This window comes from Pongo abelii, chromosome 2 (genome assembly GCF_028885655.2).
Source record: "Pongo abelii isolate AG06213 chromosome 2, NHGRI_mPonAbe1-v2.0_pri, whole genome shotgun sequence".
In the NCBI taxonomy this organism is placed as follows: domain Eukaryota; kingdom Metazoa; phylum Chordata; class Mammalia; order Primates; family Hominidae; genus Pongo; species Pongo abelii.
Window position 1 is genome coordinate 17,701,287 of NC_085928.1, and position 18,229 is coordinate 17,719,515.

Consider the following 18,229-nt stretch of genomic DNA (forward strand, 5'->3'; position numbering starts at 1 on the left):
TGGATGGACCTAGTTGGTGAGAAAGTGAGAAACTGGAGAAAATCAGAAATCTAGTGGCATAAAAACTGTAATATTCTCATTTATTCATGTATTATTTCAGCTCATCTTTGAGTCAAGAGAGCTGCTTTATTGATTTTTTCCCCTTCAGCTTCCTAAAGTTAATGAAAGTATCCTTTATTATTTTTCTGCTCTAGTTATTTCTCACATAAGCAGCCAAATCTCTCTGTTTCAATATTTTCAATCTTTACAAATATTTTAGAGATGGGCGCTTGAATCCTGGGCTAGACTTTTTCCAGTTGTGTACCCTGGATGCGCTAATCCTGTCTCCCCGGGGTGCCGGGATGACATATGCAGAACCATGGGCACTGACCCTCCCACACAGTGGGTGCCAGATATCATTGGGGTCCTCCCCTGACTGCTCCAGCTGACATCCTCCACTTTCCTGCAGTTGTTTGCTATCAGTCCAACCGTGATGAGCTCCGACGTCGCATCATCCAGTGGCTGGAAGCTGAGATCATTCCAGATGGCTGGTTCTCTAGAGGCAGCAACTACAGTGAAATCCTAGACAAGTATTTTAAGGTAATCCAGAGGTAGGAGGAAGACTATTCAGGCCCATAGAAAGGGAAGCTTCCTCCTCCCATTGCCCGATCACATCTTCCCAGACCACAGGAAATGTAAACCTGCATAGACATCCTGAGTTTCCTCATCACAGATCATTCATGAAGCTGTGAAAGTTGCCTTCTGACCAGCTTGATCAGTGGGAGTAAGCAGTGGAGTCTTTGGGATCTAACACACATGTGCTGCTGCCTTCAGGCAGTTAAAACCACAAAGGTCTTGGAGAACCTGTCAGTTAGGGCCAAGCTCTGTCCCCTACTCCCCATGACACCTTATGGGGCTGGCTGTTAATACAAAATTCCCTCTGATTGCACCCAAACCCGGACCACTTCAGTCTCCTTCCTGCCTAGTTTGACATTTCTCTAAGTCATTAACTTGACTGCCCATGGCCTGGAGAGAGTCTTCATACGAGAAGAATCAATGGACTGGCATTTCATGGGTCCAGAGATTGTTCCTGAACTTAGATATTGCTGTTCCCAATCATAATTAGTTGAAGAGACAGAGTGTTCCACTTGGGAGCAGGAGAGATGCTATTTTCACAAAGAGAAATGAAGGAAGTTATAATATTTAGCGATGGCTCTGGTTATCATGGCATGCAGATCTTTCACAGAACTTGAGAGTTAGAAGAAGCAATTAAGGGCATTCTTACAGCTGATTGACAAGAACAGACACACACACAGGTACATCACACTCAGAATATCATACTCAGAAGCACAGAGAAAGACACACTCAAACATGCCAGACACGCACACACACACCACATACAGAGACTCACATGCCACACAAAGACACATCCTACATGCAGACACATTCAGATACCCACATTTCTATGCAAGCACCAAAGCCCTCTTTACTAGGTAGATGCCCCAGCCATCTACTCCCTCACATGCTTCCAGGGCCCAACCCAGCCAGGACTCAGGAGCAACTTCAGACACATGAAGGACTTTTCTTGGCAGCTCTGAGGCCACCTAATGTGGCCAATGCCAGTCTAGTTTGTGGCTTTCTCTTTCTGACACTATAGAACCCACAGATGAAGAAATACTGGGTTGGCTTCAAATGGATATTTGGTCATTTAAGACTTCACTTGTGTTATTTTTACATAGAGATTTCTCTCCTCTCTGGCAGATATTAAATCTCTGGATTCCAAGTTTTTGAGATCATACCCACATGAAAAAGCACAGCCTTTCTTCCTCTGTCCTCTCTCTCAATCATTCCCACATTACAGAGCCCTTAGAGCAAGAATGGTTCCTCTTCTACAGAAAAACACATCATAGTGCTGAGCCAGGAGACTTGGACAGGAACAGAAAGTAATGTAAAGAAAGTGACTGTTCAAAAGCTGAGCGAATGGTAAAGGTACCTGCAGGGCCTGCTGTGAGCAGTGACTTTACCCTGCAATTACAGCATAGGAGGTGTGGAGCCCAGGACACTCCTTCCCAGGGGCCACTTAGGAGCTTGTAACCATTTTTTAGTGGCCCTTCGATGGCACTCTGCCTCAGGCATCACTGACACCTGCTATTAGATTTGATTCCCAAGAACCTAGGCCACATTCCCCTCAACACATCTCCATCTCCTCCAGCAGTAACTCACTTTTACAGGCTCCCTTCTGAAAGCTATAAGGCCCTTTGAGAAAGTAGGTCTTCTCTAGGGCATTCTCACAACCAAGCATCTAAGAAAGCTTGATCATGACTGACAGACACAAAATCCCCTCTTCCCAGACACTCTGGCAGTGTCTAACAGGAGAAAACAGGTTTCATTTTCTATTTTTTGATGATTATCAGAGTCTTACGTGCTGCTGTCTTCAAAGGGAGTCTGCCTCCTCCTAGGTCAGCAGCTGCCTGTTGGTGAGAGGTCTGATATCTCAAAGAGACTGTTCTGAACCAATGAATTGCTCCCCAGCCCAGCTGGCATTTCTTACTTCAAAATTGGTCAAAAACCAAATTGAATTAGAATTTGAATAAGGCCAAAATCTGACTTTCACCATAACCAGTGATATAGTCACTGTTTCTTAGGTGAAAGCGTAACAGAATGAAGAAAGGAAGACCCAGGTAGAAAGAGCCTTCCGTGCTCTTGGAATTTGGAATCTAATCCATTCCTAATTTCATCTGGGTATGATCTCAATCCCTGTGGCTCCTGATGGCCGGGGCTGACACTTGAGCCAGCCTTTTTATCTCCTTTACCCTGGCACCACAGCCCACACAGCCCCAGCTGCCGTGCACAAGCAGGTGCCTGTCTCAGCCCATCTCTTCTGAAGAGTCTCCAAACTTACATTGATGAGCCCCAAGCACAGATCTCATGACATACATCTTTTCTGCCTTTCCACAACCCTACAGTTAGATAGAAGAAAAGTTTTGTTATCTCAAATGCTGAAATCTGAAACTTTTTGAGCACCAACATGATGCCATAAGTGGAAAATTTCACACCTGAATTCATGTGATGGGTAACATTCAAAACACAGTCAAAACTTTGTTTCATGCACAAAATGATGTAAACTATTGTATAAAATTACCTTCAGGCTATGTGTGTAAGGTATATAGGAAACAGGAATGAATTTCATGTTTACATTTGGATCCCATCCCCGAGATATCTCATTATACATATTTAAACTTTCCAAAATCTGAAATCTGAAACACTTCTGGTCCCAGGCATTTCAGATAAGGGATACTCAACCTGTATAGAGCTGGGGAAAGAGGCACAGAGAGATACTATGTCTTTGTAACTGACTGGCTGAAGAGAGGCTGAATGAATTAGGTTGGTTCATGGTCCATGATTAGGACCTCACAGGCAGACCCCCCAGGGCATTCCAGGCTATTTCTGGGGCAGGCACCAGAATTCTGTGTTCCTGTGGATTCTATATACAGCTCTGGCCTGGGGAGGCCCAACTGGGCCCTCATGAGTTGAGAAAGCACATGGGCTGGACCTTCCCCCAGCTGCAGGCCTTATTCTAGTGTGTGAAGTGTGTGTACACAGCACTGCCTTTTGAGAGCTGCCTGGACTGTGGTTGCCAGGTTCATGGTGCCCACTTGGGCCATGTGGCACTGCATCTGTAGCTAGTGCTGGACATTTCCCCTCCCTACACTCATTCCATCATCAGGCCCTGATGACACTGGGGTCTTTGAGGGTTGCTCTCATTTACCCAGCACATGCAACATTTGAACTCAAGAAAGCCCTGTGCTACTAACAATGGCCCCCAGCCAAACTTATTTAATTATTTTCCATTAATTAATCAAGACCTCACAAGGTAAACACTTAGGGAAGTTTCGTCAGGGAAAATTGTATAGTGAATAAAGGACATCAGAGACCTGTTCCTAGGAATTAGGACAAGAATGATAAGTACGTACTAAGCAAAGGCCTAATAGTTGTTTCATGCACACCTTCATTATACAACATTAGAGTGGAACACCTGTGACACATGGCCGGCAGGAAAGGAGAGTTGTTAGCTGCATCTTCCCCTTCTATCTAGAAATTTGGATAGATGTTTCTTCCAGAATCCCTTGCACCATCTGGGGAGCCATCTTGAAAGTAACATGGGGAAGCTGATCCTTTTCCAGGGCAGCAGCATGAGGGAGCCTAGGCAAAGGATTTGGGAGGAAGGGGGGAGATGCTATTGGCATTTGTTAGTAGGAGAGCAGCAGTGTGCAACTTGGAATTTGATCAGTCTTGATTTCGACACCCTCCTCCTGCAGCTAGTGCCTGGGTGTCTTGAATGGTCCCAGATGGCTGAGGTCTCAGTTTAGCATCTTCTCATAGAGAACAGTGTGTGAGCTTACTGCACTCCTCACTTTGTGCTTGTGGGATGCCAGCTGGGTCATGAGGACAGCCTGAGCTGGGTGATCTGAGGACCTGTGCACACATCTGCAGTGTGGCCCACAGGGCAGAGGAGCTGGAACTTTGCATGATGACCCCTGTCTGTAGCTTATTGCTTTGAGGCCTTTGCCTGAGTTCTCACTGATGTGATCAGTTATGGGCACCAAAGTGAAAGTTAAGCACTGAGAACAGGACAAGGAGGCTGGAATCAGGCAACAAGATTTGGAATCCTATAATTCCAAAGTGAGCTTAGAGGGTTATCTGCATTGCTGCTGTTCCTGAGCAGCTCATTAGAAACATATTCTGGGACCTGCTACAGAGATTCTGATTCACAGCGTGCAACTTTAAACTCTTGTTACATGTTCATCAGGGTTTGAGAACGTGATGTGGAGGTTGGTCTGAACCCAAAGGTATAGTCAAAAGTGTCTACAGGGCAGTGTCAGAGATGGGGCCACACAGCATGCTTAGGGACCCCAGAGGCCTCGGTTCAGGTTGCCTCCTCCGCCCAGGCACTTTTCCTCTCTCATCGTGGGCACAGGTACCTTCTCTGCATGTCCCAGGGATTAGAGCATTTGTTGCCATGGCCCTCTGAGGTCAGGGCAGGTTGGAATGTATCAAGAACAAGATGAATCAGAGGCAGGTCAGCTGAGTGGAGTAATGATTGAACAGGAGTTCTGCAAAACATTCCTGAACGATCTTGTCGTGCCCTGTCTAGAACTTTGATAATGGTGACTCTCGCCTGGACTCCAGTGAATTCCTGAAGTTTGTGGAACAGAATGAAACTGCCATCAATATTACCACGTATCCAGACCAGGAGAACAACAAGTTGCTTAGGTGAGAGGAACCAAAGGGTCAGAGAATGATCCACAAGGGAAGACTGCCTGGGAGAGGGACTTAAACCCTTTCCCACCTGCAAAAGAGCCACCAGTGAGAGAATGTCATGTAAAAAGCAAAATGGGAATTCTGTCCTGTTCTATTCTATGAAAGTATGAATTAATATATTGAGTACCACTGATATCTAATCAAATAGTTATTGTTTTTGGTCTGAACTTGCAAGGAATAGAAGAATATAATTTTAAAATAAATTGCCAAGGGCACGTCAGAGCAAGTTGTTTCTGAATGCTGTGGGTGATGTTTTACTGATTAATTTTCTGAAGGAATTACATTAATGTATTATTTAACTGTAGGTCTAAAATAGCTTTGTTCTGATTTTTAGATAATTAGTGCTATTTCATGTCGATTGCCCTAACTGTTACAGATATATGCCCGTCTACTTTTATGGCATTATTCCAGAATCAATATTAATAAAAACTAATCGCTAAGAAACTTGATGTGGTTTCAGCACATCGGTAAAAATTAAAAATAGGAAAAGCATCTCTTTTTTTCAAAAGAAGTGCATTGCACAGTTTCTAGAAGGATCCTTCTTTAATAATAGTCTGTGATCTTAAAGTATAGGTTCTGTAAATCCTTCATATTTAGATAATCTGAAATTATATAATGTTTTATAATTTCAACATTTGAGCCTCATGATATCCCAGTGAAGGAGGGCTTCTTGACCTCCTTTTACGGATGGGAAGACAGGCTCAGAAAAGTTGAATAACTAGCTCAAGTCCATTTGAGTAGTAAGTGATTGAGCCAGGGCTCAAATACAGCCCAAGAAAGAAGTGATAGAGCTGAGTTCTAAAAGCTTTTCTGAAAATCTCTTTCTAGAAGGATGATACTGGTGATTCTTGCTTGAACTTTGTATTCTTTCAAATCCTATATTCCTTTCATGTCATCTGTTATATCTCTTCTCTTTTGATTTTCCTAGTTTGGTTGACTTGACGTGTATATACCATGGGGAAGGGCAATTGCTAGTGGAAGGTGTGCAGGCAGTGAAAACATTAGACAAAACCATTCACGAAACTTTAGTCATCTTAAGCGGGGGAACATTTGGACAGCCTGAGTGATCTGACATTCAGTATAACAAACTAAAGGTTAGATGCCTGCATTGGTCAGGATGGATAATAGTTGTGTTGGGTCAGTGTAGAGAGAGGCTGTTTCAGTTAGCAGTCATCTTCTTGGCCTCCTGTAGAGGCCCTAGGTGTATGTGGTCCTGATGCTTACTTCCTTTCTTCTGAGCGAAGCTGAGGTCTTGCTAACACATTTCTCCTGTGTTTTGTTTCAGGGGACTCTGTGTTGATGCTCTCATTGAACTGTCTGATGAAAATGCTGATTGGAAACTCAGCTTCCAAGAGTTTCTCAAGTGCCTCAACCCATCTTTCAACCCTCCTGAGAAGAGTATGCCTAACCTAAGAAATAGAGAGCTGTAGTGAATGGAGGCATTTTGTAGGAGCCAAGATAGAGAGGATTGGTGGAACTCTCCAGAGCTAGCTGAGAAAATCCCCTTCCATGATTCTAAACTGGGCCCCAGCCCATTATCCCCATGGTGAAGTTAGGGCCCCACATTCTTTAGGTTGATGGTGGTGTTTGCTCAGATATAGTGCTTCTGAGGGACAGGCAGGTCTTGTCTGGGAAAAAAGGGTAAGGTGCACAGACTATAGCAAAGATGCCCTGTTCCACCCTCACAACTAAACTGTTGCCCCGTATTTCTGGCCCAACAGAGTGTGCCCTGGAGGATGAAACGTATGCAGATGGAGCTGAGACTGAGGTGGACTGTAACCGCTGTGTCTGTGCTTGTGGAAACTGGGTCTGTACAGCCATGACCTGTGACGGTGAGCTGTGCTTCAAGCAGAAAGAAAAAAACAGCAAGGAGAGAGCTTCATGAAATCAGCATGAGAGAAGTTGGGGTGGGGATGATGGAGAAGAGGGCGGTGGCTGGGAGCAAGGAACCCAGGGAGCAACTGGCAGACCCACACCTGTAAGGTTGGAGCCCCAAGTGGGAAGCTTTGAGGTCAGAGCATTTATTCCATAGGCATTCAGTTTGAAAATCACTCCAGAGGCTTGGAATAAGAGAAGACCAAGACCCCAGGCAAAAGTAAATGATAATGGAATAGTAATATTATGGAAATAGTAATAGTGGAAGTAGTAATAATGGAATAATAATTAAAAATAGTAATTATTTAATAACTAAAATATTAAAATAAAAATAATAATTATTATTTAATAATAATCAAAAATAATAATAATTATTATTTAATAATAATCAAAAATAATAATTATTATTATTTAATAATAATCAAAAATAATAATGGAATAGTAACAGTGAAAGCAAATACTCAGCAAAAACCATGTGCCAGGCGCTCTTCTAAGCACTTTACATATTAACCCATTGATCCTTATAACACCTTAGGAAATAGTAAAAGACTAGTGATTGTTAGACAAAATGACTTCTCCTTGCCATACCCAGCAGAAAAAGAAAAAAATGTTTGTAGACCCTCTTTCAACTAACAGAGATGGGTAATCTTTTTTAAAAAGAGAAAGTTGAGCTAGTTGAGATGTGTGCAGGGTGGTCTGGGGAGACAGAGAAATCTGAGAGTTTGTGGGGCAGTGTGAGACTACAGGGTATGTTGGAACCATTGGAGTCCCATCTGGGTCCTGGGCTACAGTGATGCCAAAGAGCAAGAGGGACTCTTAAAGCCGAGCCCTAGCAAAGAACCAGGGACATTCAGAGTGGAGGCAAGACAGAGAAGGGTGTTGAAGCCAGGTCTGCAACGGAGAGTTGCCTTAAGGTCAGTTGGAACCAGGCCCAAAAGTTTCACCAGCTAGGGTGAACCTAAAGTTATATCAGCCAGAGGCAGTGGCTTTTGCCTATAATCCCAACACTTTGTGAGGCCAAAGTGGGAAGCCCAGGAGTTCAAGACCAGCCTTGCCAACATAGCGAGACCATGTCTCTACAAAAATGTGAAAATTAGCCAGGTGTGATGGCACGTGCCTGTAGTCCCAGCTACTTGGGAGGCTGAAGTGGGAGGATCACCTGAGCCTGGGAGGTTGAGGCTGCCGTGAGCCATAGTCATGCCACTGCATTCTAGCCTGGACAACAGAGCAACACCTTGTCTTAAAAAAAAAAAAAAAAAAGTTTATTTTAAGAAGTTAACTGTGTCAAGGAAGAGCTGGCTGGAACCTAGGATCATGTTCAGGAAGATCAGGTTAAATGGTAACTAGGAGACAGAGGTCAGAAACCCAGGATGAGGCTCTTCTAGACAAGGATCCTAGAGAACACCAACACTATAAATGGCCTGGTACTATCTAAGGTATCACTGGTCTACTGCTGCCCAGGACCAAGTCTGTTTTAAGTGTGAAAAGACAGCAAACCAATGTAACTACAGGGACAGGTGAAGGAACAGGAAGAGGCTGTTTAGAGACTAGAAATTCCTACAAGTTCCTAGAAGTTAAGACCAAGCCAGGGTCTCCAGACCAAACACAGAGTTGCTACTGAAACCAACAAAACACATCTCAAAACAGTCAGTGGCCTAGCCTGCCTCAGCCATGAAGCATCCTATACTTGTCTTCCCTAAACTCCCTTCAGTACCTCTCCGCTTCTAACTGCTGCTGTTCTGGCTTTGTAAAGGTAGCTCTCCATTTCTAAGGTGCAGGCAGTTGGTATGCAGTTGGCTTATAGAATAAGCATGGTCATTTGGATAATAATCTCTATCACATGCATCAGACAAAATTCAAATGATCAGCCTCATGGGATGTTGCCCATTTCCACAGCCACTCAGCTATGGGCTGCTCATCCTCCCTGGATGACCAAGTCCAGAACTCTATGTGGGTATAACATGGAGCAATCCATGTTAGATGGTGGTGCCCCAGGGGCCTGAGCACGTATGGATGTGTAGGCCATGGATCTAAGAAGAGTTTGTGGAGCCAGCATTCCAGGGCATTTTCAGGTTAGTACCTGAGAGTTAGCAGTCTGATCTTAGATCACAAATCAAAATGAGACAAGCAAGAAGGGGCATCAAAATTTGAAGCCAGGAGGAGGCAGAGCCAAGGGAAACTGCTGTGAAAGGAAGGTTGATAGCAATGTTTGGAAGATATGTCCTAGCAGTGTTTCCTAATGGTCAGCATTCTAGTTGATAAGCCTAGAGATTTCATCCTAAACCTAGTGAATCAGAATTTGCAAAGAGCAGCTTGGGAACCTGTGTAGTTTTTGTTTTTGTTTATCACTGTGCAAGTTTCAGAAACATTGCTAGATGAAATGGTTGTCAACCCTGGCTGCACGTTAGAACCAACTAGAAAGACTTGTAAAAAAAATACTGGTGTCCAGGTCTCACCTCACATCAATTAAATCGGAATCTCTGAAGGTGGGAACTAGACAGCTATCTTTTCAAATGTTCTCCAGGACATTTTGATGGTATATGAATGACTTGAGAGTCATTGTCTCAGAGACATCTCTAGTGTCAGGATCCAGGTTTTCACCATAACTTTTTTTGTAGGGCCAGCTTCTGGCTGGGATGTGCTAAGCAGTTAAAGGAACAAAGGCCAGAGAGGAGTTGAGGTAGATTGCTTTGTTACAGTGTGTTACCTTGGAGGTATCAATTACACAGGGCCCCTTCATGCCTTCATACTCAGAAAATGTGGGTAATTCACCTCTCCTTCCACAAGTTAAATGGGAGATGAATTGAGAGCCTCTAGGTAGATCTTGGCGGATCCCTCTCTGGCTTACCACAGCTGCTACTGCTCTGAGCTTTGGTTCTTCTTGCAGGAAAGAATCAGAAGGGGGCCCAGACCCAGACAGAGGAGGAGATGACCAGATATGTCCAGGAGCTCCAAAAGCATCAGGTGAGTGGCAGCCTCCGTGCTGGTTCAGGTGTTGCTGTTGCCATCAGGCCCTATACCATTCAAACACTGCCCAGTGCCCCAGGAGACCAAGGAGGCTCTCTCTGTTCAATACAGTAGATCTTGAGTGATACCCCATCACCTGTACTATCAAATTGTGATACAGACAGTTCCCTGATAAAGTCCTCACAGGGCCCAGTAGGTCTCAAAACATATAGGTTACAGCTCGGTGACTGGCTGCGTAAGGCAAAATCAGGCAGGTGGTGATTTGCAAATGAGGTGGAAGTGGTTTGCAAATGAGCATGGTTTAAGGAAGTGTGTATCCTGTCATGACCAGTGTCCAGACCCAAAGACTGTGAGCTCCTGAAAGCAGGCTCTGTAACTTGCTCATCATTGTACCTTTGCAGTCTCATAGGGCCTGGTATGTAGTCAGCACTTGGTGAGCATGAAAGCAGTGGATTTGGGCCACAGCAGAAAGGATTTAAGTTCAACATCAGTCTGGCTAGAAAATAGCCTGGGTTAACAAAGAGTCTCCTTCCCAGAGACTCAAGAAGATAATAAGAATTTTGTTCAGGTTCTATGTCATTAAGTTAAAGGCTTCCTTGGAAAAAGGGTTCTTAGCAGAATAGTGATGCTCTGACATATTGTGGAACTGTTGAACTCCTGGCCCATCCTCCTACTGGCTTATTATGTAGTCTTAATACAGGATATTGCACCTTCCATTACCTGTCTGTAGACCAAATGTAGTAGTATTAGCCTTCTCTCTGACGTAGAAGTTTTTAAGGAATATAATGGTCACAAGAACTGCTAAACTATTGATATGAAATATTTGACATGAGTAAACAGAACTATTACTATTAATAGTAATTGCTCATTTATTGATCATTCTCAATGGGCATTTTGTCATCATTGTCACTGAAAGTATAGAAATCTCATGTCGGTTGTTTAAGCAGAAGCAAAAGTTTCTAGTCTTTTGCTTATCAAATTTCACCAGTCTTGAGTCTTCAAATGAGTTCAATCCCATGAAAGAGAAAAAAAACTTCATAGGAATTACTTTCGTCCAGGATAGAGCAGTTATCAGACAGTACGGAGTGAATTATAATAGCTAATATGTTTAAGTTTCTGTGTTTGATGTGAGTCCCCTCAGAGCAGATGCTGAGGCAAGGATGCAAGTACACATAGTTTATTTGGGAAGCAATGACAGGAAACACCAGAGGGAGATTTGGGAAATGAGTCCAGGAAGAGAAGGAAGTAATAAAGAGTGTGTATTCAGGCATGTTACCACTGTTAACAAGTGGCTCTTAATCCTATTGGGGATCTCTGGGAATGGAATAACAGTGCCTGAGTGTGGATGAAGCTGGGCTGTTTCTACAAGAACTCTCAGCAGCCTCAGCAGGCTGAGGGCTGCTACTGGGAAACATTAATTCCCTGGCATTTGTGGCCTACCAGTGTGTGTGGACAGAGTGGGCTCCAGCAGCCAGAGAAAGGCCTCAGGCAGAGATGCAGGTGCTGGCAGTAGGTAGGAAGTCATGCCAGTGTACACTGAGACATTAAACACAAAGGGGCTATGGATGGAACACCAGTGTCTGCTAGATATCAGGCAGTGTTGTCAGGTTTTAAAAAATTTATTTCTTTAATTGAGATATGATTCACATACCATAAAATTCACCCCTTTAAAGTGTATATTCCTAAGATTGTCAATCATCTCACTATTATCTTAATTCCAGAACATTTTCATTATCCCAGAAAGAAATCCCATAGCCATTAGAAGTAACCCTCCATTCTCACCTTCCTCCAGCCCTTTGCAACCACTAATCTACTTTCTAACTATAAATTTGCCTGTTCTGGACATATTACAGTGGTATCATACAACAGTATAGCCTTTTCTGTCTTTGACTTAGCATAATGTTTTCATGAATCAGTACTTCTTTCCTATTTATGGCTGAGTAATATTCCATGATATGGATATACCACATGTTGTGTTATCCATCCATCATTTAATGGATATTTAGGTTGTTTCAATTTGGGGGCTCTGATAAATAAAGCTGTTATGAACATTTTCGCACAAGTTTTTGTGTGGACACATGTTGTCAGCTCTCTTGGGTATTTACCTAGGAGTGGAATTGCTGGGTCATATGGTGACTCCATGTTTAACCTTTGGAGAAATGGCCAAACTGGTCTCCAAAGCTACTGCACCATTGTACATCTTCACCATAGAGTTCCAATTTCTTCACATACTCACCAACCGTTTTGTTATTGTTATTTTTTATTTTAGCTGTCCTAGCGGGTGTCAAGTGGTTTTGATTTGCATTTCCTGCGTGATTAATGATGTTGAGCATCTTCTTATGTCCTTATTGGCCATTTTGTGCCAGGCACTGTTGTAAGAGTTGGTACTTTATTACTGTGGTTTTGCAGTTGAAGACATTGAGACACAGAAGATTTCATAATATGCCCAAGGTCACCCAAAAAGTAGCACAGCCATGGTTGAAGCTCAGGCAGTCTGCCTCCAGAACCTGTTTTACTTAACACTTCTTTGGACTTGTTGGATTCAGAACATCTTGTAGCATTTCCATTTAACATCATTTTCTTCATTCTTAAAATGGGAACCATAATGTCTGATCTGCTTGTTTCATAGGAGTCCAAATGGAGTCAGCTTAATTCAGTAAACAGTCCCTGCATGACCATGTCATGAATAGGCCATAGTTCGTATTCGCAAGTTGTTCATTGTCCATGGAGGAGCCCGACAAGTAAACAACTAAAATTCAGCATAAGCTTGTAAATGCCAATGCTATATAGTCTTGAGGAATAGATAAATGCCAACAGTTGTTTAATATTTCCATGACGCCTATTTTCTCTTGAATCTCAAAGGAAACAGCTGAAAAGACCAAGAGAGTGAGCACCAAAGAGATCTAATGAGGAGGCACAGGACAGTGTCTGGAGCCCAGCATCTTCTCTTCCACTTCAGCGCTGAGTTCAGTATAGACAAGTGTCTGCTACAGTCGCCAAATCACCAGTATTTGCTTATATAGCAATGAGTTTTATTTTGTTTATTTGTTTTGCAATAAAGGATATGAAGGTGGCTGGCTAGGAGGGGAAGGGCCACAGCCTTCATTTCTAGGAGTGCTTTAAGAGAAACTGTAAACGGTGCTCTGGGGCTGGAGGCTAGTAAGGAAACTGCATCACGATTGAAAGAGGAACAGACTCAAATCTGAACCTCTTTTGAGTTTACTGCATCTGTCAGCAGGCTGCAGGGAGTGCACACGATGCCAGAGAGAACTTAGCAGGGTGTCCCTGGAGGAGAGGTTTGGGAAGCTCCACAGAGAGGAACGCTCCCTGCTTCCAGCCTCTTTCCATTGCCGCCAGCATGACAGACCTCCAGCATCCATGCATTTCTTGGTCCCAATAACTGCCTCTAGATACATAGCCATCCTGCTAGTTAACCCAGTGTCCCTCAGACTTGGATGGAGTTTCTGGGAGGGTACACCCAAATGATGCAGATACTTGTATACTTTGAGCCCCTTAGCGACCTAACCAAATTTTAAAAATACTTTTTACCAAAGGTGCTATTTCTCTGTAAAACACTTTTTTTGGCAAGTTGACTTTATTCTTCAATTATTATCATTATATTATTGTTTTTTAATATTTTATTTTCTTGACTAGGTATTAAGCTTTTGTAATTATTTTTCAGTAGTCCCACCACTTCATAGGTGGAAGGAGTTTGGGGTTCTTCCTGGTGCAGGGGCTCAAATAACCCAGATGCCCCCACCCTGCCACATACTAGATGTAGCCCATAGTTGGCCCCCCTAGCTTCCAGCAGTCCACTATCTGCCAGAGGAGCAAGGGTGCCTTAGGCCAAAGCCAGGGGAAGAAGCATCTTCATAAAAAACTTTCAAGATCCAAACATTAATTTGTTTTTATTTATTCTGAGAAGTTGAGGCAAATGAGTATTCCCAAGGATGGAGACAAGTGCAGCCAAGCAGGGCTTAGGATATCCCAGCCTACCAATATGCTCATTGGCCTATGACTAACTAGGAGAGTGAGTTGGCCCTGTCTCTTCTTTTTTCTGGACCTCAGTTTCCTCAGTGAGCTGGTAAGAATGCACTAACCTTTTGATTTGATAAGTTATAAATTCTGTGGTTCTGATCATTGGTCCAGAGGGGAGATAGGTTCCTGTGATTTTTCCTTCTTCTCTGTAGAATAAATGAAATCTTGTTATTAGAACAAGAAATGTCAAATGGCCAAAAACAAGATGACCAAATTTGATGTCAGCCTGATGACCCTACAGGTTGTGCTATGATATAGAGTCCTCATGGGTAAAGCAGGAAGAGAGTGGGAAAGAGAACCACCCCACTCTGTCTTCATATTTGCATTTCATGTTTAACCTCTGGCTGGAAATAGAAAGCATTCCCTTAGAGATGAGGATAAAAGAAAGTTTCAAATTCAACAGGGGGAAGAAAATGGAGATTTAATCCTAAAACTGTGACTTGGGGAAGTCAGTCGTTTACAGTTAGTCCTGTGTCTTTCGACTTCTGTGATTATTAACCCCACTCACTACCCTGTTTAAGATGCATTTGGAATACCAAAGATTAAAGCCTTGACATAAGATCTCATTTGCAGAAAGCAGATTAAAGACCATCAGAAGGAAATTATTTAGGTTGTAATGCACAGGCAACTGTGAGAAACTGTTGTGCCAAAAATAGAACTCCTTCTAAATAGTTTTTCTTGTTCTCATTTGAAAGGAGAAAATTCCACTTTGTTTAGCATTTCAAGCTTTTATGTATCAATCTCATCTAAAAACTCTTCAAACTCCACTTGTTCAGTCTGAAATGCAGCTCCCTGTCCAAGTGCCTTGGAGAACTCACAGCAGCACGCCTTAATCAAAAGTTTTGCCAGCCCTTGGACACTATGGGAGGAGGGCAAGAGTACCAGTTTGTTAAAAGCAAGAAACCACAGTGTTTCTTTACTAGTCATTTAGAACAGTGGTTATCATCCAAGACTACTCTACCCTGCAACATTGAACTCCCAAGAGCAAATCCACATTCCTCTTGAGTTCTGCTGCTTCTGTGTAAATAGGGCAGCTGTTGTCTATGCCATAGAATCACATGATCTGAGGACCATTCATGGAAAGCTGCTAAATAGCCTAGTCTGGGGAGTCTTGCATAAAGTTTTGCATGGAGCAAACAAACAGGATTAAATCAAGTTTGGTTCCTTCAGCCCTCTAAAAGCATAGGGCTTAGCCTGCAGGCTTCCTTGGGCTTTCTCTGTGTGTGTAGCTTTGTAAACACTATAGCATCTGTTAAGATCCAGTGTCCATGGAAACCTTCCCACATGCTGTGACTCTGGACTCTATCAGTTTTTGGAAAGCAGGGTTCCTCTGCCTGCTAACAAGCCCACGTGGACCAGTCTGAATGTCTTTCCTTTACACCTATGTTTTTAAATAGTCAAACTTAAAGAAACAATCTAAACAAGTTTCTGTCGCATATGTGTTTGTGAACTTGTATTTGTATTTAGTAGGCTTCCATATTGCATTTAACTTGTTTTTGTAACTCCTGTTTCTTTCTTTTCGGATACTATTGATGAATAAAGAAATTAAAGTGATAGTTTTATTGGTTTCCTTTCCCCCAATTAAGGCCAAATAAAGTCATGAGAACATTACCCATTTACTTCCTAAGAGTGGATTTGAGTTTCAGGAGCCTTAAAAAGGACTGAAGAGTTTCTCCTGGGACTGCAGCTTGGATGGAAAGTTTACTCAGGGACTGGTAGAACAAGTTTCTTTGAAAGGATCATGGATAGTGGGTCTGGAGTAGAAGGTGATGACAAGTCAGAGTGTCTTAGTCCCTTCAGGTTGCTATAACAAAATGCCTCAGACTGGGTAATTATAGACCAGAAATGTATTGCTCACAGTTCTGAAGGCTGGGAAGCCTAAGATCAAGGTTCCAGCAGATTCAGTGTCTGATAAGAGCTTGTTGAAGCTTGTCTGCTTCAAAGAATGCACCTTTTTGATGCATCCCCACATGGTGAAAAGGGTGAACAAACTCCCTTAGGCCTCTTTTATAAGGGCACTTATCCCATTCATGAGGGTTAAAGTTTGATGACCTAATCATCTCCCAAGAGCCTCACCTCTCAATACCATTGCTTTGGGGATTCAATTTTAACATGAATTTTGGGGGGACATAAACATTCAAACCATAGCAGGGTGCTTTCCTGTATTGGGAAGACGTTAAATTAAATGACTCCTAAATCCTCCATACGATTTAGGAGACTAAATGGCATCCAGTGAGGCTGACTGCAGTGGCCTGTGAGAAGGCAAATAAACATGGGAAGGTAGTACAGGGAACATGGAATCATTGCCAGGGACAGGCTAAATAACCTTGATGGCACTTCCTTGATACACACATTCCATGGGGGTAAACACTTCCAAGTGGGCTGAATGTTGGCTTGTTAAAACCTCTTTTGCTCCATCTTGGGGACACATGACTAACGCTTTCCAACCTGCCATTTTCATATGTATCATGCACTCCCCACTCCCAATAATTCTGCCTCCCAAAAGAGCATATTATAGTCAATGAGGTTTAAGGTTTCTTCAGGCATGTGGAAGTTTTGCTTTCCTAAAATTATAGCTGGATCACTTTGATTGGATTTGGGATATTACCCAAATGCTAATCAAATATTAAAAGGCAATCTTTTTTGTTATGTGATTGCTACAGATTACTGATCTCACAGTTTGATTCTTCAAATTTTCATTCTCAGAAGGAAATCTTAAACCCAGTTTGAAGGGTACCTTGTCCACAACCACTTTTAAATTTTGGCTAACTACTCCCAACCTTCCACCATGTTCCGGGAAAACTTTTTCTGCTGTTATAGTATGTATGTATTCAGGAAGTGCAACATTATTAAACTAAGCATAATTCAGAAGCTAAGTTTCCTTTCATCAAAATCTAATATTATGAATTGTGCAAAGAAGTATGTTACTTTGATCAGCTTTATTTTAGAGCTTCTTTATCAAGTTATCATCGTCCTCTTGAATTATTTCTGAAATAAGGGGAAGGAAGGAAGGGAAAAAATATGAATGCGTAGATAGATCTAAGCAGATGCCTTCAGAGCCCTGGAATAATCCTAGCCGGGATGTGGGACATGAAAACAACTCTGGCCTACTGCTGCTGGGGACTGTTTCATGGTGTGACATAGGAATTAAAATGTTGCTGTATGAATAGGAAGGAGGGTCTTCCTGTCAATGAGAATTAATGTTTTTCAAATGATTTAACTTTTTTACTGAAAAAATAATATGTGTACATGGTAAAAATCCAAATTGTATCAAAGAAAATACAGTGAATAAAACCATCCTCTTAGAGGGTGTGTACATTTATAAATTTGCCTATGATTGCCTGTAAAGTCAAAGAAGTTGCACCAGTATGCATGACTGCCAAAAGTACATAAACTGAGCATATCTATTTCCCTACATTTTTGCAAACATTGTGCCTTCAAACTTTTTGGCCTCTGATAGAGGAAAAATGGTAACTCCTTGTTTTATTTTTTATATTCATTATTCCTTTTGTAAGATTAAATATCATCCCATGAATAATTGGTTCTTGTCATTTTCTTTCATTTTCTTTGTTTTTCTAGTGGTTGCTGGTCTTTTTCTTACTGGTTTGTCATAGTTCTCCTTAAGTATATCGTTAGCCCTTTGTCGTGAATGTGGCAAATACTTTCTCTCAGTTTGTTTTTCTTCTTTTGACTTTATGAGATGCTTTGCCTTGTAGAAAACTTGACTCTTTATATAACCCGATTTATACATCTTTTCCTTTCTGTCTTTAAGACAAAAGAACTTTAAAATCTGTGTCACTGTTGAAACTTAAGGACAGAAAATGGCCAAAGTAGAACTCTGATGCCCTCAAAAAGCATTCAGAAATGTCCACTTGGGGAGGACAGAACGTGGCATAATGTAGTCATTGCCAGAGTCATGGAATATATAAGCTAAATCTAAGGTTGTAATTAAGGGAATAAGAACAATATAGTAGGGGATCCAAATTGTACCTCAACTATCCTTTGATCCATTCTATTCTATGATTGGTTAAGGGTGATTTTCAACTCT

At 42.3% G+C, this 18,229-nt stretch overlaps 1 protein-coding gene across 1 annotated transcript in view; it reads left to right on the top strand.

The window, feature by feature from the left end:
• Nucleotides 1-17,716, top strand: part of FSTL1 (follistatin like 1) — a 57,172-nt gene extending 39,456 nt beyond the window's left edge. The window contains 6 exon segments of the mRNA NM_001132366.1: nucleotides 449-579; nucleotides 5,135-5,253; nucleotides 6,587-6,699; nucleotides 7,023-7,133; nucleotides 10,064-10,140; nucleotides 13,006-17,716. Of these exon segments, the coding sequence (NP_001125838.1) occupies nucleotides 449-579; nucleotides 5,135-5,253; nucleotides 6,587-6,699; nucleotides 7,023-7,133; nucleotides 10,064-10,140; nucleotides 13,006-13,050 (596 nt within the window). The 3' untranslated portion in view covers nucleotides 13,051-17,716.
• The last annotated feature ends 513 nt before the right edge of the window (nucleotides 17,717-18,229 follow it).